Below are 25,000 nucleotides of genomic sequence, written 5' to 3'. Positions count from 1 at the left end.
GTACGGTCATTCCTGCGGTCTTCAGCTCGCTACCCCCCATCACAGCAGGGGGGACGCATCCCAACAGCTGTTAAAGGATAAGGACACTAAATTTCATGTTTAGCCCTATTCCTGGCTTCTCTGGCATGTATCTGACTAGTACAGGTTAAAATAGTTCTGTTTTGTGCAGTACAGAGTTCTGTGTCAATAACGTTGGCACGCACGCCCTTTCTTTTAAACAGTCTACTTTGTGCTATTTTCTTGGCCCGGGCTCAGTTGAAAAAGAGCTGTTAATCTCGATGTGACCTCCCTGTGACCTCCCTGGTGTTGGCTGGCCGGTCTGGCCGATGGAGAGGTTTAGTGGGGAGGCAGGAAGTGGACGTCCATAAAGCCCAAAACGTAGCGTTCATTCACAGGTGTGGTCGACCTCTGTTTCCGCCTGGTTGTGTGAGCAGAGGACGAGCGTGTACCTGCAGTCTGGAGAGCAGGTCTGGCAGACAGGTGCCTGCCTCACCGGCCTCCTGGTAGGGAGACGTCTGCTGGTCCATGATGGCGCTGAAGACCAGGGAGCCGAGGGTCTTCATGTCTCCCCCACAGCCTCCCTGCTCCACGGGACGGCAGAGGTAGAGCTGCTGGCAGGCCCACTGCTCGTACTCCTGCCTGTCTCACACACACACACACACACACACGCACGCACACACACGCACGCACACACACGCACACACACACACACACGCACGCACACGCGCACGCGCGCGCACACACACACACACACACACACACACACAATAAGGGAAATGATGAATTCCCCTATCACAGGTCTACAGGTGTTTAACACGGTTCTGTGTCCTGTGTGTGTGTGTGTGTGTGTGTGTGTGTGTGTGTGTGTGTGTGTGTGTGTGTGCGCGCGTGTGACAGTTATACCTGTCAGGGTCGGACAGGGCATCCACACTCCTCTGCACTCTGAGTTCTGTGGCCAGCCACTCTGAAAAGGACAACTGGACAAGGAGCAAAAATAAACGTCACTTCACAAATCAATCCATCCCATCAGACCGGCTATGCTCAGGGTGACAGACATGGAATATCTTGAGAAAGGTGTGCTTAGAGGTACCGTAGATCCAGTGTATTCAGGAGTATTCTTTTTTATTTATCATTTAACTAGTATGTGAACTAAAGTAAACCAGATAAGTATAGTAGAATATGGAGTAGTAGCGGCTGTGAACTGTATTCACTGCAATTTGAGTGTGAAAGACAGCATACTAGACAGGTTACCAGCTTCCAGTAACAGGCTGGAGGGAGATTCTACCTTCATCCGCAGGTATGTGCACACATGTTTCTAAGGACCAATCACATACGTACACATGTTTCTTAGGACCAATCGGCGCCCCGGTGGCTCAAGGGGTTGGGGGGCACGTTCCATGTAAAGGCTAGTCCTTACCGCAGCTGCGTGGGTTCGAATCCAGCCCACACCCGCCGCTGCATGTCGTCCCCTTTCTCTCTCTCCCACCTTTCCTGTCTGTCCTTGCACTGTTTTATCCCAATTAAGCAGAAATGCCTTAAAAATATATTTTTAGGACCAATCACGTACATGCACACATACTGTATGTTCCTAAGGACCAATCACATACGGGCACAGATCAATTTCTAACGGCAGGTTCGGACCGGACGTGACAGCGCCACGAAGCGCCGTTTCCTTTCTCTTCCAATGTTAACCGCTTTGACTGTTCACTCCGGCTGCGGCCGGCTCGCGCCAGAATCGGCGCTTGGTGTATTTTTTCCGCAAGCGAATGTGTGATTAAAGTGCAGAGGAACAGAGTCGCTTGGTTACCAGCGTGGAGAAATGTACTTCTGGTACAGCAGGAGCCTTCACAGCGCTCCCGCATCCATCCATCAATCAATCAATCAATCAAAGCTTTATTTGTAGAGCGCATTTCATACACAGATGTAACACAATGCGCTTTACAGAGAACAGGGGAGGTGGGCATAGGTCCCACCCCTACATATTCCAGAGGGAAGCAAAAAAAACAGTATCACCCAGGGGCCAGAAAAGTGAGCTGTAAAAATTCTTCCCTGACCTCCACTCTGAACCCGGCGCCCGGACCAATCACCAATATCTCAGAGGCCAAAAGTCTGCTCTGTGAGAGTCTGTGGCTGTGTTCCAAATCGCATACTTCTACTTCTTACTACCAGTACCTACTAAAGCTGCCCTTACAAAGTACGTACTTTGCAAGCAGTAGGCATCCAATTGGGACATACTACTACAATGTTGTCATAACATTGCGCCTTGAAATTTGCCCACATCCGTCGCTGTCCATAACGCGACATTAGTCTACAGCTGTCACACTCGCACATGTGACACACATTTCCGCTGCGCACAGGATTGTGGGTCAGAATAGCCAGAAAAGCCTGCTGGCTTGCATACTGCAAAATACGACCGGATGTAGTAGGACATCCTGGTATTTTTGCCATACTGCATGTGGCATACTATGTATTGGGACATACTACATCCTGTTTTGGCATCCTATATAGTATGGTAGTATGCGATTCGGAACGCAGCCTGTGTGTTGTGTGCTGTCACTGCTTCCTGAAAGCCTTTTCTGCAGTCACACCTGGCATTGTGGGAGTTGTAGTGTAAGCCGGAAGGGGCTGTGGTTCCACAGAGTCCAGGCAGCCTTCCTCCAGGTGGCGCTGGTGTCAGTCACATTCCTCCACTGCTCCTGCTCCAGTCCTGCTGCCCCCCCACCCTCCCACCCCCCTGGCCTCCCCTCAGAGTGGGGGCTCCCCCGTGCCTCCGGCAGCAGCCTGGGGACTAGGTACAGTAGCTGTAGAGATATTAGACTCTCTCACACACACACACACACACACACACACACACGCGCACACACACACACACACCAAAACATTAGCCCTTAATCGCCTATGCGAAGAGCAACACAACGGGCTAACGTGGATCTGGACTATGAGATACATGCTAGAGACAGAAGGGAGAGCAGCTCCAGACTGAACCTTCTTGCAGAAGCAGGTGGGAGTGAACTGCTGCTGGTCAGACTGGGACCCCCCTCTGCACAGCCCGTAGCTGACTGCTGCCACACACAACCTGGGAGGAAACAATAAACAAACAAACAAACAATCAATAACAAATAATAAGCCATTTCAACTGCCCAGGGATAGCCAGCACCAATCATAAGCAAAGATAGTGAAATAGATAGTGTATCAGTAGAACAAGCCCCTCCCCTCACCTGACACAGAAGAGCATGTTGGTGTGAGTGGTGCAGGGCAGGGCGGAGCTCAGGGCCTCCGAGACGGACACAGGGCTGGGGAGCAGGGCGGGACACAGCTGGACCAGGGGGCACTGGGACTGGCAGGCATGGAGGTGCGAAACAAACACACCCAGTCCAAGAACGTGGGCGGCACTCAACGATGGCCCCTTTGGAGAGGGAGGGAGGTTGGTTGGTTAGAGATAGATAGGATAGATTAGATTAATAGATAGATAGATAGATAGATAGATAGATAGATAGATAGATAGATAGATAGATAGATAGATAGATAGATAGATAGATAGATAGATAGATAGATAGATAGATAGATAGATAGATAGATAGATAGATAGATAGAGACAGACAGACAGACAGACAGACAGACAGACAGACAGACAGACAGACAGACAGACAGACAGACAGACAGACAGACAGAGACACTTTAATGATCCCCCTAGGGGGAAATTTGGCATTTATTTGGTGGTACGTTTGTGAAGAGAAAGAGAGGGGGCAGAAAGGCAGTCAGAGAGAGGGAGAGAGAGAGAGAGAAAGGGAGAGAGAGAGAGAGAGAGAGAGAGAGGGAGAGAGAGCGAGAGAGAGAGAGAGAGAGAGCGAGAGAGAGAGAGCGAGAGAGAAAGGGAGAGAGAGAGAGCGAGAGAGAGAGAGAGAGAGAGAGAGAGGGAGAGAGAGAGAGAGAGGGAGAGAGAGAGAGAGCGAGAGAGAGAGGGAGGGAGAGAGAGAGTGAGAGAGGGAGAGAGAGAGTGAGAGAGGGAGAGAGCGAGAGGGAGAGAGAGGGAGAGAGAGAGAACGAGAGAGAGAGGGAGAGAGAGACGTAGACGGGCAGAGACAGAAGAAGAGTGTGATGTGTACCTGGTTGTGGAACAGGTCCCAGAGGCGGTGCAGCAGGGCAGTGAGCAGCCGCATGTTCCCCAGCAGGGTGCTCACAAACTGGGACGCCCACCGGCTCTGACTGCCCCCACAGGACGGACATGGAGGACTTCAGTCAAAACTCATACATAATTAACTCTTCATACATCCTCCTCAGTTGAACACATGTAATAATAATAACAATAATAATAATAATAATACGATTATTATTATGTAGTGATTTTCCAGATTCTCTGTCTCTACCTCCCTCTCTCCATCTCTCTCACTCTCACACTTTAACATGAAGACCCAGTTTCAACACTATTTTGTAGCACGCTACATCCAACACCGTTGGAGGGCATGTGTGTGTGTCCTCACCTGGTTGGAGGGCATGTGTGTGTGTCCTCACCTGGTTGGAGGGCATGTGTGTGTGTCCTCACCTGGTTGGAGGGCATGTGTGTGTGTCCTCACCTGGTTGGAGGGCATGTGTGTGTGTCCTCACCTGGTTGGAGGGCATGTGTGTGTGTGTGTCCTCACCTGGTTGGAGGGCATGTGTGTGTGTGTGTCCTCACCTGGTTGGTGGGCATGTGTGTGTGTGTGTCCTCACCTGGTTGGTGGGCATGTGTGTGTGTCCTCACCTGGTTGGAGGGCATGTGTGTGTGTCCTCACCTGGTTGGAGGGCATGTGTGTGTGTGTGTCCTCACCTGGTTGGAGGGCATGTGTGTGTGTCCTCACCTGGTTGGAGGGCATGTGTGTGTGTGTGTCCTCACCTGGTTGGAGGGCATGTGTGTGTGTGTGTGTCCTCACCTGGTTGGAGGGCTGACTCTGTTGGCATCCAGGAGGCCTTGGCAGAAGCTTCTTAGTAGCATGTTAACGACCTGGACAAGGACAGGACTTGATTGATTCACTGATTAACGGTTTCATTGTTGCCTCTGCCCCAGGGCAAGAGGTTCTCCACTTACACATCCAACAATTGCACAGTGGTGTGTGTGTATGTTTGTGTGGTGTGTGTGTATGTTTGTGTGTGTGTGTGTGTGTGTGTGTTTGTGCCTGTAGGATTACACAAAAACTACAGGACCGGTTTTCATGGCCCTTGATGGAGGGGTAGCATGGGCCAAGAAGAGCCCATTACATTCGGGAGCTGATCCAAATCACCGCAATGTATTTTTCCCTTTCGTTAACAGATAAACCGGAAAAAAAACACTTCGCTCTTCTACTTTCTTTTGTTTTTTGTCAATCCGCTTTTTTGTCAATCCGAATTTGACAAGGCAGCTTGTGTTCCGGGGAATGAGAGCCAGGGTCAGAATGAGAGCCAGGGTCAGAATGAGAGCCAGGGTCAGAATGAGAGCCTGGCAGCAGATACATGATTCACTCAAATATCATATCAGAGACTACAGTGAGCATCACAATACTCAGCCTCCCAGGGAAAGTGTACTCCAAGGTACTGGAAAGGAGGGTCCAGCCGATAGTCGAACCTCAGATTGAAGAGGAACAATGCGGATTCCGTCCTGGTCGTGGAACCACCGACCAGCTCTTCACTCTCGCAAGGATCTTGGAGGGGGCTTGGGAGTTTGCCCAACCTGTCTACATGTGTTTTGTGGACTTGGAGAAGGCTTACGACCGGGTCCCTCGAGAGGTCTGGTGGAGGGTTATGCGGGAGTATGGGGTGAGGGGGTCCCTACTTAGGGCCATCCAATCCCTGTACACCCAGAGCGAGAGCTGTGTCCATGTCCTCGGTAGTGAGTCGTTTTCCTTTCCGGTGGGGGTTGGCCTCCGCCAGGGCTGCGCTTTGTCACCAATCCTGTTTGTGATTTTCATGGACATATCATGGATATCGAGGCGTAGTCGTGGGGAGGTGGGTTTGCAGTTCGGTGAGCTGGGGATCACGTCGCTGCTATTTGCAGATGATGTGGTCCTGATGGCATCATCTGCCTGCGACCTCCAGCACTCTCTGGATAGGTTCGCAACTGAGTGTGAAGCGGCTGGGATGAGAATCAGCACTTCTAAGTCTGAGGCCATGGTTCTCAGCAGGAAACCGGTGGTCTGTCCGCTCCGAGTAGGAAATGAGTCCTTACCCCAAGTGAAGGAGTTCAAGTATCTGGGGGTCTTGTTCACGAGTGAGGGAACCATGGAGAGGGAGCTTGGCCGGAGAATCGGAGCAGCTGGTGCGGTTCTGCAGTCGCTTTACCGCACTGTTGTGACGAAAAGAGAGCTGAGCCAAAAGGCAAAGCTCTCGATCTACCGGTCTATCTTCGTCCCCACCCTCACCTATGGTCATGAAGGATGGGTCATGACCGATAGAACGTGATCACGGATACAAGCGGCCGAAATGAGTTATCTCCGGAGGGTGGCTGGGGTCTCCCTGAGAGATCGGGTGAGAAGTTCAGTCATCCGGGAGAGACTCGGAGTAGAGCCACTGCTCCTTTGCGTCGAAAGGAGCCAGTTGAGGTGGTTCGGGCATTTAGTGAGGATGCCTCCTGGGCGCCTCCCTAGGGAGGTGTTCCAGGCGTGTCCAGCTGGGAGGAGGCCGCAGGGTAGACCCAGGACTAGGTGGCGGGATTACATGTCCGCACTGGCCTGTGAGCGGCTTAAGATTCCCCAGGCAGAGCTGGTTGATGCTGCCAGGGAAAGGGATGTCTGGGGCCCCCTGCTGGAACTGCTGAAGATGGATGGATGGAGACTACAGTGAAAGCTAACACATAATGTCCTACCATGTAGGCAACTTCTCTGTAACTATTTGTGCGCTCTCCTGTTAGTCATGTCTCTCTTATGAAGTATCTAGCCCATGTTTACTGCTCTGTAAATGTTCTTAGCCAATGGACAAACATTTTCCAGGAGCTTGCTCGGTCGTCTAGTTGAGAGAGGTCAGGGAGGAATTTGTAAATTTTTTGGCCCCCGGGCAAAACTGTTTTTTTGCTTCCCTCTGGAATATGTAGGGGTGGGTCGTATGCCCACCCTCCCACTGCTCTCTGTAAAGCGTATTGTGTTGCCTCTGCGTATGAAATGCGCTATATAAATAAAGTTTGATTTGATTTGATAATAGGGAACAACAGAGAAGGAAAGAAAAGAGAGGAGGGAAATGGACAGAACGGCTTGAAGGAGAGAGAGATTCGGAGAAGGGTGTCAGGTTTTCCAGATAACTACTACTTCCTACTTTGACGTGCAGCTCGGAGGATGTGGGCGTGTCTATGTGGAGCTGGATGACGGCCTGGCCAATGAGGGAGTCCGGGCGGTGGGGGAAGATGACACTGAGGGTGTGTGAGATCCTGGCCAGCTGAGCGGACACCTCTGGGAGCAGAGAAGAGGAGGAGGAGCACGTTCGGTCACCTGGGTGAGATCCTGACCACACCATGGAAAACGTCCCCCCTGTGTGAGTGTTAGGCGCTTGGCTAACCTCCATCGTCTTCCTGTGTGACGAGGCCTCTGAACACCTGCAGCTGAGCTTTCAGAAAGTCTTCAGGGTCGTCGTCCTCCTGCACACACACCACCCCCCCCCCTGGACACACACACGTTACAGGTTACTAACACACACGTTACAGGTTACTAACACACACGGTCACCACTCCCCCCCCTGGACACACACACGTTACAGGTTACTAACACACACGTTACAGGTTACTAACACACACGGTCAATACCTACATACATCTACAGATTCATATATTTACAGGTGGTAAAAACACAACTCTATCTCCTATAACTATACAAATAACTGCATATCATACACATCATATATGCAATAGTCAATAGTAAATACATTCATATATTTACAGGTAGTAAAAGCACAACTCCTATAGCAACATACAACTCCTCCTCAAAGATGGAAAATAGGGTTGTAAACATTGTATAAATGTTGTGCGAGTTGTCATATGGGAGACCCACCGTCCTGCTGCCTCTGTCTCTCTCTCTGACAGGACTCCAGGTAGGAGGAGTACTGGGCCACGGGGATCTTCTCCGCTCTACACAACACAGACAGGCGTCACCGCAGGCCGGCAGCAGCCACCACACTCCACGTACCAGTCTCAGCCTACTGAGACCTGAAGGTCATCTAATCCTAGGACCGAGGAGACGGGGATGGAATAACGGAGTGCACTCACTTTCTGAGTGCTTCTATGAAACTCATCCGGGCGTCAGCTTTCACAGGAAGCTGAAACGGAGAGAGAGAGAGAGAGAGATTCAGAGAGAGAGAGAGAGAGAGAGAGAGAGAGAGAGAGAGAGAGAGAGAGAGAGAGAGAGAGAGAGGGAGAGAGAGAGGGAGAGAGGAGAGAGAGAGAGAGAGAGAGAGGGTGTGAATGAATTTCAAGTCTCAACAGTGTGTTCTGTTTTCCCCCTAGACTGTAATTCTAAACCTTGTAGTTCGTTCTCATAGATCAGTCTGTCAGAACTACAAATCCCTCCCTGTGTGACATCACTTCCCTGTCTTTCCCCTGAAACTGTCACTTCCTCCTTCACTGTATAAACCCCCGAACCCTACTCCCATGCTCACTCTTGCCTGGAATCACTTCCGGTGCGAGGGTCCGCTTCTGCAGAATCGTAACATAGAATAAACTATTGTACTTTGTTAAAACCAGCTTGATCGACCACTCAGCGTGTTCTTTGACAATCTAACTAAAATAAGGATAAAAATCCTTTACAATATGGCGACGGTAATGCTCTAAATGGGAACGACTGCTGGACTTCGGTGTGTTTTGGGCTGAATTCACGGACGCGTGTCGTACTTTTCTCAAAGGACGGGGGAGTTCAATCTCGGGGACGCATCTAGTTTGTGCGGTTTTCCCCCGAGGCCCGAGTCAGCCTGAACTTGCTGGAGTCTGGTACGTTGTTTTGAACCTAGTTAAGAGTGGTCTTTTGTTTGTTCAGCTGTGTGATAAACTTAGACAATAGTGTTTATTCGAGCCGGTGTCGCGCACACGTGTCCTGGGTAGAAAGCCGGTTGTTGAACCGCATGTTCGCTTAAAGGCCAATATACCAGGGTTGGTCTTGTAAGTGTGCATTTCTGAGAACGGGTGTGTTTAGTACTACACGACGTCTCACTTTCGGAAAGCCTACTGTTTTGATTGTTTTTGGGATCCGCGTTGTGGAGGTTGCCTCGGCGCGAGAGAGCTTGTTATCTTGGGCTCATTATTTCTTTTTATTTCTGTTTCTCGTGTTGTGAAGGAGCACGACACGAAGATGGCTGTTTCACTTCGAAAGATTATTTGGAATCCCCGGGGGGGTTAGCTAGGTAGTCGTACCTACGACGTAATCCTTATTGTTTTGTTTGTAGACTTGGATGTCTGTTTGTGCTGCGTTTTGTGTTTCATGTGAAGCTGAGGCTTCTTCAATGTTTGGTCCATTGTATGTTTGAGTCTACGCCAAGGTAGATCTGTTTTTGTCTTGGGATTTGAGGTCCTGTTTAACTGTTGAAACCCATAGTTATGCTGGGTGTTTTGGGGTTATGCTGGGTTTTGGTTTGTGTACATTTGTGATTGATTTTCGTGCTAGCTGCATTCTAGCTAGGCTACTGTTCTTGTTCTGCTCAAACTAGCTACAAACTAGCTTTCTCCTCTGTTCTATTGTTTCAATGCTAGCTGGTTCATACACATGTTGATTAGCCCACGTGCTTAGCTAACTCTGTGCACACGTGGTTAACTTCCTGGTTTGCTGCTTGTGTGAAAAAAAAAAAAAGAGAGACTTCCTGTTCCTCTTTTCCATTTGAGGGTCGACCATTTTGGCTTCTGATGACTGCCATCTTGGGAAAAAAAATATATATAACAGGATAAAAAACAAACAAAAAAACAAAAACAAGTATCTCTCAGCACAGCAGTAATTTGGTTGACTGAACGTGTTTAGTTTTTTTTCTGTAACTTTTTATTACATTGTTTGTTCTCATATTTTCTTTTAAAATGGGAGTTATTTTTGGTGCACTGAAGCATGTGTGTGAGAAGTGAAGGGACAGATAGGCCTCTTCCTGTTCTGACCTCTTATCCAAACAAGAGTTTTTGTTGTTTCAGGCCTGTAAACTATTTCAACCAACCCCCAATACGGGCCCCTCCTTGTTGTGACACCTATCCAAACAGTTTTGTTGGTTCAGGCCACGTCCGTTGTTCCTGTCCAAACATCCCTTCCTGTTCGACCAACTGTCATCTCTACGGCTGCTACATACCCTTACCCTTAAACAGGGATGTCTGAAATAACGCCCCCCCTAGGGTATTACTCTTCTGAGACACCTCCCTCTGGTTCCTCTCCCATTCTAGGGAGAGTGAGAGTGTACGTGACATGGGGGGGGGGGAGGGTAGAGGTAAGAGAAAAAAGAAAAATCATTCATATTTGCCAATATCTTAGTCTGATACATTTGTCTGACAACCCAATTTTGAGAATTTTGTTTTGTTTAAGATTTCATGTTTTACTGATTTCAGATGCACATTCATTGGTTTTGAGTTTTACAGAGAACTGACGTTCCTGGACTACCGGATAAATGCCAAACCGGTTGGAACCGCAAGTATTTTAATAATTTGAAATGACTGCCACTTAAAGTTGTGTTAGATGATGCTAACTTCAACCTCAATTCATTGTATTGTCATGTTAACTTAATATGCTCAGATACATATTCTTGAAAAAAAAAAGAAAAGACATCACTCCAATTTATCAAAACTGCGGTCTATGATTTATTTTGTTATGTTTATGTGCCTCCGGCGCATAATTTCTAAGAATTGGTGTTACCCACAAGAGTGGTGAGAAATTGAAATGTCTTTTATTTTGTCTGTCTTTTATTGTATGTAAACTGCCCATGCAGCTCTGTCTGTGAGTCTGATGGCCCACAGAGACAGCTGAATGGTAAAATAAATGTGTCACGTATTATTTCTGAAGTTTGTTTACAGAGGAGAGACAGGCACGGGACGAGTGATGGAGGCTACTCCAAGACTTGGATACAACCGGAGTAACCGAATTCCCATTTATATGGGCTGACACCTTGGTTCGTGGGGACGCTGGTCAAACGCCTCACCCCCACGTTGCCCAACTGACTGTGGGTAAGAGATAGATATGATCTAGGCTAAATTTAAGAATAGTAACCAAGTGGTTGTCAGACCCAAGGAACCATCACGTCCTAAGCGTGCTCATAACCCTCTGTCCTCAAATGCAGAAATGTGGTTATTGAACTTGAGCTCAACTTATAACACCCATAGTGTTCTTTTGAGAGCGGTTTAGATAAATTATATTTGTTCATGATTTGAGAACCCCATATGAAGCTATTCATTTATTGTTTTGGTATGAGTAATGCATTTTTTTCCATTTGTTCACCCTGATTTAAGGGAATTTTTGTTTTCACCATTAGAGGGCGCTGTTTTACATAATGTGTTGGCGCTCCCCTTTTTAAATGATTATTTTGAATAACAATTTCTTGTTAGAAACAAGGGCTCATGGTTTGATGAGACGGATGTATTGTTTTATTTTAGGAAATGGCCATAGAATTTCTAAGAACTAAATCTAATTGGTGTGTGAGCAGGTTAATTACCTTGATCAATTAATAATGATAAATAAACAAAGGCACTGCTTGGAAATAGACTACTGCAGAGTCTATCCCTGATTTAGCAGACATAACCCTCATTAGACAAAAGCTAGCTCCACTTGACAAGATTACATGGACTGACGAGCCCGACTGGTTTTAACGATGACTAATGCACTCTGTTTAAGTATTTCTGACTAAAAAGACTTGACTCTGTTAAAAGGACTTGGGTCCTACTTGAAACCAGTGGCTGCTACCACTGACGCTGTTTTAGACCTAGTAGCATTGCGCAAGCGATTTTATCCATGTCCTGCATGTTGTGACTATTCATAATTTACATCGCACCTACACACAGCGTGGCTGCTGCTTTAATAAGACTGAACTGTTGACCGTGCATTTCAAAGATGCACTGTTCTTAACTCTGCTTCCTCCTCCAGAAGGCAGAGAGACATGACTCAACATATTGAACGAGATCAATTAAGCCACGCTCAAACCTCTCAGATATTCTCCTCTCACTCTGATTTTGAATGAATGCTCATTTCATAGTTAGCATAACCTATACTGCATCTTCCATGCTTTCATTATGTTTTCAAATTAGCACACTGACCAGATCATGTTTCAAAAAAGAGGGGGAGTAAAGGATGTTATCAAGTTAACTGGTTGTTGCTAATGAAAATTGAAACCTCTGATCCTGTGTCCAGTATGGCTGCTAACTCCGCTGCTAAAAGCTGCGGTCCGGTCCTGTTTTGTCTATGCTGTCTCTCCTGTGGATTCACAGGTCTCTGCAGACCTGAGAGAGCTGACCTGCATCATTTCCAACCAGGCCAATGGGTTGTGAGCAGAGACCTGAAACCAGAGTGCCCGTTGGCTGGGCCCGTATCAGTTCCTGCTGCTAACTCAGACGTAGCAGAGAGGACTTTGCGGGTACACGCCAGCCACTGCAGGCTGGTTCCAAACCAGGACGAGGCCACCCGGCCTGAGAATTCCAACAACCAGGATGCAATATCCTGTGTCACCACCAGGGCGAAAGCTCACTCTCTGGTCTCAGATGAGAAATCAGACAAAGAATAACGCACTACTTTTCCTCATTGCTGTCAGGAGGACAACTCTGACCACCACTTCAGCAAAACACAATCATGGGCCACCACACTGTGGCTTCCTCTGAGGAGGAGCTATTGAAAGAAGTGACCTTGCCTGTCACCTCCTTCTCAGGATCATTATGGCAACGTGGACAAGCGGTTGTCCTATTTGAATGTTGCACTCCACTTGACTGTTGAGACGAAGATGTATGGAAAATACTACATTCTGCATATATAAGATTTGAAAGCAACAGAGATTTCCAGGTTATACTGTTGAAACTGTGACTGGAGTTTAGTTTAGAGTGGGTATAGAAGTATTGAAAATTCATAATTATAAAGTTGATCTTTGTAGAAGCTGTTCCGGACTATTCTCAGGGGACTGTGTTTAACTGTGTTTAACTGCTATGCACCTAACTACATCAACCAAGTATCAAAATGAAGCCTAACAGAATTGCATCCACAGGGCTGAACTTGAAAAGCGAGTTAAACAATTTGAAGTGACCTCTTCAATACATCACAGCATGTATTAATATTTTCAGATACAACACATAGATTAAGACGAAATTAATGTTTTAAGCAGATTTATGAGATGTGAAATTAAGGTTCAGAGAGCCATTCCAAATGGCGTATTTTTGAGCTATAGGGAAATAGCGTATTCAACTTTAAATTGCAACAGTGTCATATGAATGTTATCTTGCTCATGTAATGTCCAGGATTAAGAAGATTGATCACACTCAAATGCAGGGAATTCATCAGCAATCAAACTAGAGACCATAGAGCTGTCTCGAATTTTCAATTTAGTTTCAGTATATTATTTCTCTCATGAACGCATGACACATGATCGCACAATACCAAGTAATTTCAGCCTTAGCTACAGAAGTAAATTACATGGAAAAGATTGTGCTACAAAATAGACTTCCCTTAGAGAGAATACTGGCTATATCTGCTGTTCGGTTAGTTCAGATCCTGGATATTCTCAAATATGTGTGTTTTCAGTTGTATGTTCTTCATCGTTATTATTTTTTAAATATTCTTAAGTGTATGTTTAAATGCTGTTCCAGATATGCCTATGCTGCCTAAATAATGATAGAAAAAGTTAAATTAACTATTAATCATGGCAATTCAAGATCTTGATGTCTGTGCCATTGACATTGACTATTTGGAATATTTTGATACATAATCTGTTGGTTCTAATTTGAATTTAAGGGTTTTCTTCTAAAACAAATAGGGTTTTTCCCACTCAGTCATGAAGATATGATGTCTTAGATTAATAATCATGGTATCTTTTTACCTTGCTTATGCCAAAGTAAGGTGAGGAGTTTTGGTAAGTGATTGCATATGAGAAGAAAATGATCTTGGTGTGTTAAATAACTTGAGTTTGTTAAATCTTTATTATGCTCCACCTAGTGGAGAAATAGATTACTTCCTTTCCATATGTGTAGAATAGGGTTTTGCCAAAGATGTTGGATTATTTTTATGATGGGCCTATTTTATAATTTGATTTCACATTGTTGATTCTTTCATTTCTATTATAGTTGTGGATATTTAATCCACAAAGTGGGGAATTGTGAATGAATTTCAAGTCTCAACAGTGTGTTCTGTTTTCCCCCTAGACTGTAATTCTAAACCTTGTAGTTCGTTCTCATAGATCAGTCTGTCAGAACTACAAATCCCTCCCTGTGTGACATCACTTCCCTGTCTTTCCCCTGAAACTGTCACTTCCTCCTTCACTGTATAAACCCCCGAACCCTACTCCCATGCTCACTCTTGCCTGGAATCACTTCCGGTGCGAGGGTCCGCTTCTGCAGAATCGTAACATAGAATAAACTATTGTACTTTGTTAAAACCAGCTTGATCGACCACTCAGCGTGTTCTTTGACAATCTAACTAAAATAAGGATAAAAATCCTTTACAAGGGAGAGGGAGAGGGAGAGAGAGAGAGGGAGAGAGAGAGGAGAGAGAGAGAGAGAGAGAGAGGAGAGAGAGAGAGAGAGAGAGAGAGAGAGAGATTCAGAGAAGGCCAGAGAGATTCAGAGAGAGAGAGAGAGAGAGAGAGAGAGAGAGAGAGAGAGAGAGAGAGAGAGAGGAGAGAGAGAGAGAGAGAGAGGGAGAGAGAGAGAGAGAGAGGGAGGGAGAGGGAGGGGGGGATGATGGTTTAGATGATTTGTCTGTTACAGTACGTACACCAACACAGCACATGTGTTTCTACAGTTAAATCATCAAGCCTATCACTACTGTCATTTTGCAAACATACAAGTAAGCATTTCCTTTACCTGTGTCCACTTTACTGTAGGTACTGTATAACAGCAAATACGACAATAAAACCCATGAATATCTTGAAAAACAAGCAGAGTAGCAGCCCACCACTCACCACACGAGGGGTCAGGAGAGCAGGGAGGAATCGGGACAGGAAGTAGGGCCTCCGGAAGATGCTAGAGGACAGGAAGTGGACGTGACTCCTGGGTCACAAGGCATGATAATGCTTGTGTGTTGTATTTCAGCGTAAGCTAAGCTTGTTTGATGGGAGGCAAGACAAGTTCGCCCTAAGAGACTCAATCAAGTAAAACAAAGCAACTTAACGTAACGTCCCGTATGGATTTAACTGCACTGGATTAAGGTGTGTTTGTTTAACTGCACTGGATTAAGGTGTGTTTGTTTAACTGCACTGGATTAAGGTGTGTTTGTTTAACTGCACTGGATGAAGGTGTGTTTGTTTAACTGCACTGGATTAAGGTGTGTTTGTTTAACTGCACTGGATTAAGGTGTGTTTGTTTTACTGCACTGGATTAAGGTGTGTTTGTTTTACTGCACTGGATTAAGGTGCGTTTGTTTAACTGCACTGGATGAAGGTGCGTTTGTCGTCCAGTACCTGGCCTCCATGACAGTAGCAGAGATCTTCCTGGTGTTTTCAAACAGAGACACAGCCTTCTCCACATCCTGACGGGCCTGGCACTGAGGCTATGGACACACACAATTTCTAGTTGCGTAGTATGCATATTTACATTTTTTCCAATTTTGCGTGAGACAGGCACGGCTGACATGCAGCACATTTCACTGGCACCCGTCACATATAGGGATTCAAATCACACACACACACACACACACACACACACACACACACACACACACACACACACACACACACACACACACACACACATCTCCTCTGCACATGCGTATATGATACAATACAATAGTAAAAGCAGTTCCCTGAAGAGAAAAGAGTCACTAGGGGGCAGTGTTACCTGCACTAGTGCTGCTGCTCCTGAGACATCTTCATAGAGACCCATGTCCTCCATCGAGACCTACACACGCACACGCACACACGCACACACACGCACGCGCACGCACACATACTGTAAAATCCCTGCTACTGGGTACTGCATAAAGGAACATGTCCGTTTATGACTGTGAGCCACACCACACATATCCAGTTATCTGAGAATGTCTGAGACTGTGTTCATTTATAAGCGAGATCTTAAAACACACCTTTTTAACATTACTTTTACCACGTTGTTTTACTTGTTTAAATATCTTAGTGTTCTTAATTTGCATTCTGTATTATAGTTTTTATTCTATTTTACACTATATTTTTTATTTTCAATGCTTTAACTTTACCGTTTCTTTTAAGTCTGTTCTCACTGTGTTTATATATGACTTATATTTTTATCCGTCTCCTTTTATGTAAAGCACTATGTGCTACATTGATTTGTATGAATGGTGCTATATAAATAAAATGACATTGACATCTGAGTCTATGTTGGTCTACCTTGAGGTCAGCCAGTCTGGTCCTGGCCAGGGACACGTACTCCTTGAGCAGGCTGCGGTGTTTCACTGCTACGTAGGGAGGGTAGAGGATGTGGACCTGAGAGAGACCAGGGCAGGTGGGGGGGGGGGGGGGTAGGAGTCAGGAGGAGACATGGTGATAGTCACCAGGATGAGGGGTCAGGGGTCAGAGTCAGTCTGTGATCAAACATACAGGGTTAGAACACACAGAGCAGCATTTCTCAACATGTATTTCCAGTGCTGTCAGTTTGTGTCTCCTGCCCCCAGTTCACCCTGTAGCCCCGCCCCTCCTGAGATCCCCACACCTGTCTCACTCAAAACACATGCAGGGGTCTGTCTCAATTCAAGGGTTGCATCCTACCTAGGCCGGATTTGAAGGCTGCTACGTCACAGCGGGGCGACAAGTGCTGTCCCAATTCATTCAGCCTACGAAGAGTCCTCCGAATGCAGCCCACAAATGCGGCTACTTTGGACGAATTTGAAGGATATAACTGATGGATCCTTCGCGGCCTCCCTCCCAGAATGCGTTTCGCTCCGGATGAATTCCTGTACCAGCCACCATTGCTCGGATTTTAAAACGTTTTTAACCCGCTTTGATGTTAATATCATTACGTTTTAATAAAATGTCATGCCTGATAGTACCACAATAGAATCCCAATATGTGGAAACTTTATCCAAATTACGCCTGTATCTACGAGTTTATATAGACAATTTAGATAGCCATTTTGTGTGGTGTTTCCATAACAACCTGCCGTCAGCATTGGGCATCCAATGCTTGGCACGCGCTTGGGGTTGCCTAGGCAACAAAATGACGAGTTGGGAATCCTCCGTAGGCTAGACCGTCCCATTTCACAAAACGTTTACATCCGGCCTCCCTGGCCTGAAGGACGCGACCTACGTAGACCGCGTAGGCTGCGACCTAGGTAGGATGCAACCCTACCTCAGAGCACCGAGTCTAGAGAGAAGATCACCTCCAGGTACCCTGGGTGGGTCAAAAGGTCAACTTAACGTACTGCACTGCAGGGGGTCAAAGGTTACCTTCAGGTACTGCGGCGGGTCAAAGGGCACCAGGTCGGACAGAAATTTGAGCAGGAACACCAAAGACTTCTTGCTGTTGCTGTGGTAACCGCTGGCCCTGCCGAACGCCATCTGGAGAGACAGGAAGTGGAGATCCGATCAGCCGTGGATTCAATCAGGAAAACCAGAGAGGACAGATAGATAGGGAGAATCAGAGAATAGCGAAGAGAAAAAGAAAAATGAGTTCATCCATTTTTATATTCTATTAAAAACCCAGATACAGTCCAGTCCACTCCAGAGGGCCTGGATGAGATCCTACAGACACCAAGAAAAATGTGCTCTGTGTGTGTGTGTGTGTGTGTGTGTGTGTGTGTGTGTGTGCATGTGTGTGTGCATGTGTGTGTGTGCGAGTGCAACGTACCTTGAACCAGTCACTGTAGGAGGGGAAGAGGCCCGGCCCCTCTAGTGCCCCCTGGCGGGCGAGCAGGAAGGCAGTGATCAGGTTCTCCAGGTCGTACCCTTCAAACGCTGACTTCAACAGTCTGGACAGCAGCTCTGAGAGGGCCGGAGCAGGTCTGTCAGTGTTTCTGAAATACGCTGTTTGCAGTGCGCCTATGCGTCGTGGCAGTGTGTGGGGGCAGTGTGTGGGGGCAGTGTGTGGGGGCAGTGTGTGGGGGCAGTGGGCATCCAGCTCAAAATACGCTCCTGTGGCTATTTATGGAAGCAATCAGACATCAGTCTTAACATAAAGTATCATAAGTACTGTACACATGTAAACATGCTGTCCCCCACCCATTATGCATGGTCCCTTGTGGTATCAAGTCCCCTGCTTCTCATTACGGACGGACGGACGGACGGACGGACGGACGCACTCACTCACTCACTCACTCACTCACTCACTCACGACATGACACCGGCCAACCTTAAGTCCCCCCCCCCTCAGCTGTCGCCGGGTGGGGGACAATCATATAATTAGGAAACTCGTAGTCTATTTTATCACTGTTGTAAAGCCTATTTTTGTCTTGTCTATTTTTGTAGTTTGCAAAGAACGTTCATGAAGGAAAGTGAAGGGGCTGAGGGCTGCTCAGTTGGTTACTCTAGACGGTGGCAGAGGATTTCCAAAAGCAAAAGCGCCTAATTGGGAATATTTCAGATTTAAACCCAATGCTAATATCTAGGGAACCTCATAACATCAATGAGTCAATCTGTAAACTCTGGAGCTTGTCATGCCGTAACGTGAACACCGCTGCTCTGTGCTGTGAGGCTGTGACCCTCTCTGCTGCTCTGTGACCCTCTCTGCTGCTCTGTGACCCACTCTGCTGCTCTGTGACCCTCTCTGCTGCTCTGTGACCCTCTCTGCTGCTCTGTGACCCTCTCTGCTGCTCTGTGCTGTGAGGCTGTGACCCTCTCTGCTGCTCTGTGACCCTCTCTGCTGCTCTGTGACCCACTCTGCTGCTCTGTGACCCGCTCTGCTGCTCTGTGACCCACTCTGCTGCTCTGTGACCCACTCTGCTGCTCTGTGACCCTCTCTGCTGCTCTGTGACCCACTCTGCTGCTCTGTGACCCTCTCTGCTGCTCTGTGACCCTCTCTGCTGCTCTGTGACCCTCTCTGCTGCTCTGTGACCCTCTCTGCTGCTCTGTGACCCTCTCTGCTGCTCTGTGACCCTCTCTGCTGCTCTGTGACCCTCTCTGCTGCTCTGTGACCCTCTCTGCTGCTCTGTGACCCTCTCTGCTGCTCTGTGACCCTCTCTGCTGCTCTGTGACCCGCTCTGCTGCTCTGTGACCCTCTCTGCTGCTCTGTGCTGTGACCCTCTCTGCTGCTCTGTGCTGTGAGGCTGTGCTCTGCTCTGCTGCGTGCGGACAGAGTGAAGGAGAGGAGGACAGAGTGAAGGAGAGGAGGACAGAGTGAAGGAGAGGAGGACAGAGTGAAGGAGAGGATCAGTAGCCTGGCTCCCGCCCCGGAATCTGAATAGCAATTCAATCTGAGTGTCAGACTAGTGGAGCAGAGCAGACACTTTCAGCTTATAATTGTAGCATCCCAAGCTTATTATTTTACAAAGTAGAGTTTTTTTTAAAATTTAATGAATAAAATAATACAATTAAATATATGTTATTTATTTAGTGTAAACAGTTCACATTCCTGCTCCGCCTCAGCAGACACTGAGATCAGTAGGATACACCTGACATTGTATTATTCCATTACCCTACATTTCCTGATGTTTTAGGTTTTTGCCGTGCTATCGTTTCAGTATGGGTTCTGAGATATTTTGAGCAGGTATCGTATCGGAGTTGTAATTGAGTGCGTACCTTGGAGGCTGGGCTGGGCGTGCGGGTTGAAGACCAGCAGGGTGGACAGGAAGGAAAGGACATGCTGCCAGTTGACCTCGTGGGTCTCCAGCACCTGCTGCAGGTGAGACAGCAGCTCCTCCACGCCAAGGACCACCACCAGCTGCAAACGCCACACACAACCATGGGAAGCTGCTTACCCAAGCGTCCAGGCAAAGGTGTTAGTTAGGTGGGACACTGGAGGTGGGGGGGGTTTAATAATAATAGTCCATGGCACTCGGGAATCGTCGAGGTCGAGGCCAACACAGTAGCCGTTTAGCCTGTTTTATGTGGGTATTGTATGTTGTGTTTGAACAATGTTCTGCTTGGGTATCACACCAGGGGGAAGCATAGGGGGTACAAGGTACTGTACTGAGGGTCATGTATGTCAGTGGACATGTGACAGAAAGTTCTGCTTAGCTGCCAATGTTGGGAAACAGGACGGAACGCTCTTTGGATACGGAGGTCTTCTTTGTGATTTTAGAAAAAGTAGTCCAACACACTCGGTAATGATGAGGGTTATGCTGGGATGAAACATGTTTTGTGCTGTTTTTAATATTTTTCATTATATACGGTAAATTGAATTGGGCGTTTTTAGGCCTGGGCGTCCAGGGTTTCAGCCACAGATGTACATTTTGGGTCCTCTGTGTCATTCAAGAAGACTGCTGCTCACTACTTGGCACCCGCCCATTTTGTGTGAGCACGAGAGTCGGCGCTGCTGACATGGTTCGCTCCATGACAACACGTTAAAAACGTAACCAGACTGTTTCCCACCTCAAGTGAATGAACTTACCCCCAGCCAGAGCCATATTTAGAGGTAACGTTAGTTGGCTAGTTAACGTTAATGTAAGTTATCTGTGTCTCACATCTTATATGTGAGTGGTGCAATTAAAATGGTGCAATCTAAAGATTTCTGGGGATAAGCAGCTACATAGTTAGCTAGCTATTTATGGCTAGTAACAAGTTAACTCAGCCTGTTTTGTTATCAGTAAAATTTTGTGTCTCGCATTCTTCTCACTCCCTTTGAGGCCCTGATGTCTTTGAATCCTAGAAACGCCCCTGTTGGACACAGAGACACATACAATACATACTGTTCATACTGTACTATAACCCTCTAGAAACAGAGACAAAGTCACGTCTGGCACTTGACACAACAATAAGGTGAAAGAACATACCGAACATACGCAAAAGAGAAACTACAGTAGGCTATGAAAGGTGTGAATGTCTTATCTCCGATTCATAAACAGGTTATATAAGACGTAAATACATAAACAGGTTATATAAGTGGTTAAGCGCAATGAAAAGGTTTCATAAATCCCCACCCAAAAAATGTCAAACATTGACATGCAGATTAGCCCAGGTTAGTCATCGATCACACAGACAGGACCTCAGTGATTCACACACTAATGTGGTATTCAGAGGTTGACCTAGACGCCCCGGAGAGAGAGGGAGGGAGGGGAGGGACTTACTTGATTATAGACAGAGAGAGACTAGAGAGAGAGACTGGAGAGAGAGGGAGGGGAGGGACTTACTTGACTTAGAATATAGACAGAGATAAAAAAAAAAAAAAAAAAAGACAGAGAGAGGTGGAGGTAGGGGGGGGACTTGACTTGATTATAGACAGAGACAGAGAGAGAGACCAGAGAGAGACCGGAGAGAGAGAGACAAGAGAGAAAGAGAGAGAGACAGAGAGAGAGAGAGAGAGAGAGAGACCAGAGAGAGACAGAGACCAGAGAGAGAGACCAGAGAGAGAGAGAGAGAGACGAGAGAGAGACGAGAGAGAGACCAGAGAGAGACAGAGACCAGAGAGAGAGAGAGAGAGATGAGAGAGAGAGACGAGAGAGAGAGAGAGACACGAGAGAGAGACGAGAGAGAGAGAGACGAGAGAGAGAGAGACAAGAGAGAGAGAGAGTGTCTAGACTGGAGCCAGAGCACAGTAGCAGTACCTTGCGGAACAGAGAGGTCAGCAGCCTGCAGCTCTTAGCAAAGCTCCAGTCCCTCTGCATGGCTATGGCGTCCGACACTAACAGGAGAAAGAGACACACCTACATCACACACGACCTTCTACTGTTGTGTCTTGTTGTGGTAACATACATCTTTGTGTACTGTTTATCATTCTTCGGTTTCAGAGCTCTGAAAGGCACTGTGAAAAAACCCACTATCCTTATTCATGGTCATGGCCTGAGGGGTTTATGAAGTTGTTTAACAAAATAAATGTTAGCTGTTCTATATGCAGGCTAATGTGACATTTTACCTTTGAGTCCGGGCCTGTAGGTCAGAGTGTGTGTGAGGGAGTGTGTGAAGAAACGACGTAGCGATAATGGTGATACTGACACTCCACACAAAGACGCGTCGAACATCTGGACCCTGTATCAACGGGAGAGACAAGGGGAGAGAGAGAGAGAGAGAGAGATAGAGAGGGATAGAGAGAGAGAGGGAGAGAGAGAGAGAGAGAGAAGAGGAAGAGACAGTGTTAAATTAAGATAACAATCTGCTATCATTAGCAACAGCTGCATCTCTGCTTGAGGTCCTCTGCACTAGACACATTTTTATTATTTTTATTGATCCTTAATTATCCAGGAAATGTCCCGTTGAGATACAAGATCTCTTCTTCCAGGGAGTCCTGGCCAAGACAGCACACAGATAGCTGCATACATAAAATCAACTACATACAATTAAGTACATGAGATAGATCATACATAAAAACAATACAAACAGCAGTACAAGGGCGTAGGGCTGCACAATTAATCGTGAATTAATCGAAATCGCGATTATGACCTCCGCGATTAACTAATCGCAAAAGGCCGCAATTAATGTGATTAATAATTTTGCTTTGAATTGAGTGTGCTAGGACTACACGGACGAATCACAGGCGCTTATGCTGTCTGATCAATCACATGCGTTCCCGCTGAGTGCGCTGTGCGCAGCAATTTCACTGAGAAGACAGATAGCAGTAGGTCAAGACCAGTGTCACAAGAGTACCTGCAGCCGTGAGTAGTGAAAAAATGAGCTCATTAGGGCTTTATGAACTTGAGAGGTCAAAATGGCGACAAAGGTGAACAGCTGATCAGGGTCACATGGAACAGGGTCAGGCTCTCCTTCTGCGACATAAACCCCTGCTTTACTAGAGTCAAAGATTGATCCAGCAGAAATAAAATTATTATTAAAGCTATCTGCAATATTTGTTTTAACCTTGATTTCATCTTGATTCACCTTTAAAAGATCAGGAAGACTGTTTGGTGTGATAGAACCTGAAGAGGATTTACCTACTTTCCAAAATTTTGCAGGGTTATTCAAGTTTTCATTTATCGTGTTAAGATAATAGTCACATTTAGAATTTGATTAATTAAGTGCATTTATTTCTTAATGTTCTATAAATACATACATTGGCTTTTCCTACGTTAAATGCAATTATTGTTAGTCGCTTTGGATAAAAGCGTCTGCTAAATGACTGTAATGTAATGTAATGAATTTGATGACAAGTCCGATTGCCAGTCCCAGTTTAGGTCTTAAAACCATCTTAGTCCAGTTGTGGAGAAGGTCGGAGAGTAGAGACTAGCTCTGCTTGGGGCTGCGGGCGGGCGATAGCATCCGATAACAGTCATGTCTGAGCCGTTTGGGAGGGATACTTTAATTACAGAGAGTTCAAAACACTTCCATTTTGTTATGGAGTGAATGCAAGTGCAATTTAAATTATTTTTATATAAACTGTAACCCCTCCTTCTTTTCCCGCACGGTCTGTTCTAAAAACATTATATCCTTCTATAGTCATCATGTCATTTGTGATTGACTTTTTAAGCCATGTCTCAGAAAGAACAATATCATTGGAATCAGCCCAAATTCTAATAGTCAATCATGTTGAGCATACTGAGATCATTAATGTGAACGACGTGTAGACCATTTTGAGTTTTAAACTCCTCTGGCGTTTGAAGCTGACATGAAGTCAGTCCTATGAGGAGCAAAAACAACACAAAAACATACAAGGTTACTATGTTCCCCATTATTAAGATGAGAACCTGTGGGATGTTCTCCCCTCACCAGAGCTCAGCTGCTGGGTCAGGAGACTGCGAGGTCCCCTTGGATCCAGAGGCATCCAGAACCCCTGGAGGAGGAAGAGAAGATGAAGGTCAGATATGTTGGAGAGGTTTTATTTCAGCCAGTTCAACCCAGGTGGTGACAGAGATGAGAAGGGGTGCACTTGTTTTATGCCACATGTTTTGCGTGGGCAGGGTGGAGAGTGCGCAGATGGGATGGGTAATTCCGTGCTGTCCAGAGAGCCTCTAAATATTTACACAGAGACAGAGCCGCTGCACACTCTGTGATGATAGTCTGTCTCTGGGCTCTGTCACACGTTCTGTTCTATGTACAACGTTCTGTTCTATCTACAATGTACTGTTCTATGTTAAACGTTCTGTTCTATCTACAATGTTCTGTTCTATCTACAATATTCTGTTCTTTGTAAAATGTTCTGTTCAATCTACATCATTCTGTTCCATCTACAATATTCTGTTCTATGTACAACGTTCTGTTCTATCTACAATTCTTCTCCGCTGATGTTTTCTTTATGAACGTCGCTAGGTTACCGCACGTTTTGCAGAAAACAGAAAACAGACGTGGAAAGCGCTGTCGCAAAGATCCCAGCGGACACCGGAGACACCATTTGAACAATGAACAAGAGCTGTAGGGTGGACTCACAGGAGAGCAGGTCGTCCAGCACTGAGCAGCAGACCTGGGAGATCTTCCTGCCTGGTGCTGGGGGCTCCTCCCGGACCTCCTCCTGGAACCCCGACCGCACCAGAACCCCCACCACCACTGACACACAGGGACACACAACACACAGGCCCTGTTAACACCAGCAGATACACATATAGGGGACAGAAACAGATACACACACATCCATATAGAGGACATAACATATTGCAAAGATAATAGGTTTGGAAAGATAATACTGAATAGCTCCTGCAGAGTGTTGTATAGATGCGGTTCATACAGGTAAAGGTACATATGGCATAGAAACTAAGATGACAGGTACAGTATAGGGTGTCTATGAAGTAGTCAATCATTCAGACAAGCAGATTTACGCCAGTGCAGAATAGAAACATGCTGAATCAATGTTTTGCCAGGGAAGGCAAAAAAATCTGGAGAAGAATTCTTCTCTACTGTACTCTACTGTACATGAGAGTCGTGTCAACTCTACTTACACG

General features: G+C 46.5%; 1 protein-coding gene across 1 annotated transcript in view; it reads right to left on the bottom strand.

Annotated features, from left to right (window-relative positions):
• Nucleotides 1–25,000, bottom strand: part of fanca (FA complementation group A) — a 37,658-nt gene that overhangs the window by 8,974 nt on the left and 3,684 nt on the right. Inside the window, exons 7-29 of the mRNA XM_084452804.1 lie at nucleotides 24,998–25,000; nucleotides 24,492–24,608; nucleotides 23,835–23,898; nucleotides 22,051–22,163; nucleotides 21,743–21,819; nucleotides 19,779–19,920; nucleotides 17,893–18,026; nucleotides 17,493–17,603; nucleotides 16,438–16,533; nucleotides 15,914–15,973; nucleotides 15,538–15,626; nucleotides 15,040–15,100; nucleotides 8,201–8,250; nucleotides 7,986–8,062; nucleotides 7,498–7,599; nucleotides 7,258–7,391; nucleotides 4,911–4,981; nucleotides 4,107–4,206; nucleotides 3,219–3,406; nucleotides 2,986–3,076; nucleotides 2,589–2,801; nucleotides 904–977; nucleotides 450–639 (exon numbers count right to left, since the gene is read on the bottom strand). The exon at nucleotides 24,998–25,000 is cut by the window's right edge and continues 101 nt beyond it. Coding sequence (XP_084308930.1) covers nucleotides 450–639; nucleotides 904–977; nucleotides 2,589–2,801; nucleotides 2,986–3,076; nucleotides 3,219–3,406; nucleotides 4,107–4,206; nucleotides 4,911–4,981; nucleotides 7,258–7,391; nucleotides 7,498–7,599; nucleotides 7,986–8,062; nucleotides 8,201–8,250; nucleotides 15,040–15,100; nucleotides 15,538–15,626; nucleotides 15,914–15,973; nucleotides 16,438–16,533; nucleotides 17,493–17,603; nucleotides 17,893–18,026; nucleotides 19,779–19,920; nucleotides 21,743–21,819; nucleotides 22,051–22,163; nucleotides 23,835–23,898; nucleotides 24,492–24,608; nucleotides 24,998–25,000 — 2,357 coding nt within the window. The remainder of the gene's footprint in view (nucleotides 1–449; nucleotides 640–903; nucleotides 978–2,588; nucleotides 2,802–2,985; nucleotides 3,077–3,218; nucleotides 3,407–4,106; nucleotides 4,207–4,910; nucleotides 4,982–7,257; nucleotides 7,392–7,497; nucleotides 7,600–7,985; nucleotides 8,063–8,200; nucleotides 8,251–15,039; nucleotides 15,101–15,537; nucleotides 15,627–15,913; nucleotides 15,974–16,437; nucleotides 16,534–17,492; nucleotides 17,604–17,892; nucleotides 18,027–19,778; nucleotides 19,921–21,742; nucleotides 21,820–22,050; nucleotides 22,164–23,834; nucleotides 23,899–24,491; nucleotides 24,609–24,997) is intronic.

Source organism: Borostomias antarcticus (genome assembly GCF_949987555.1).
Source record: "Borostomias antarcticus genome assembly, chromosome: 18".
NCBI classification, from domain to species: domain Eukaryota; kingdom Metazoa; phylum Chordata; class Actinopteri; order Stomiiformes; family Stomiidae; genus Borostomias; species Borostomias antarcticus.
This window is presented reverse-complemented; position numbering and strand designations above follow the sequence as displayed.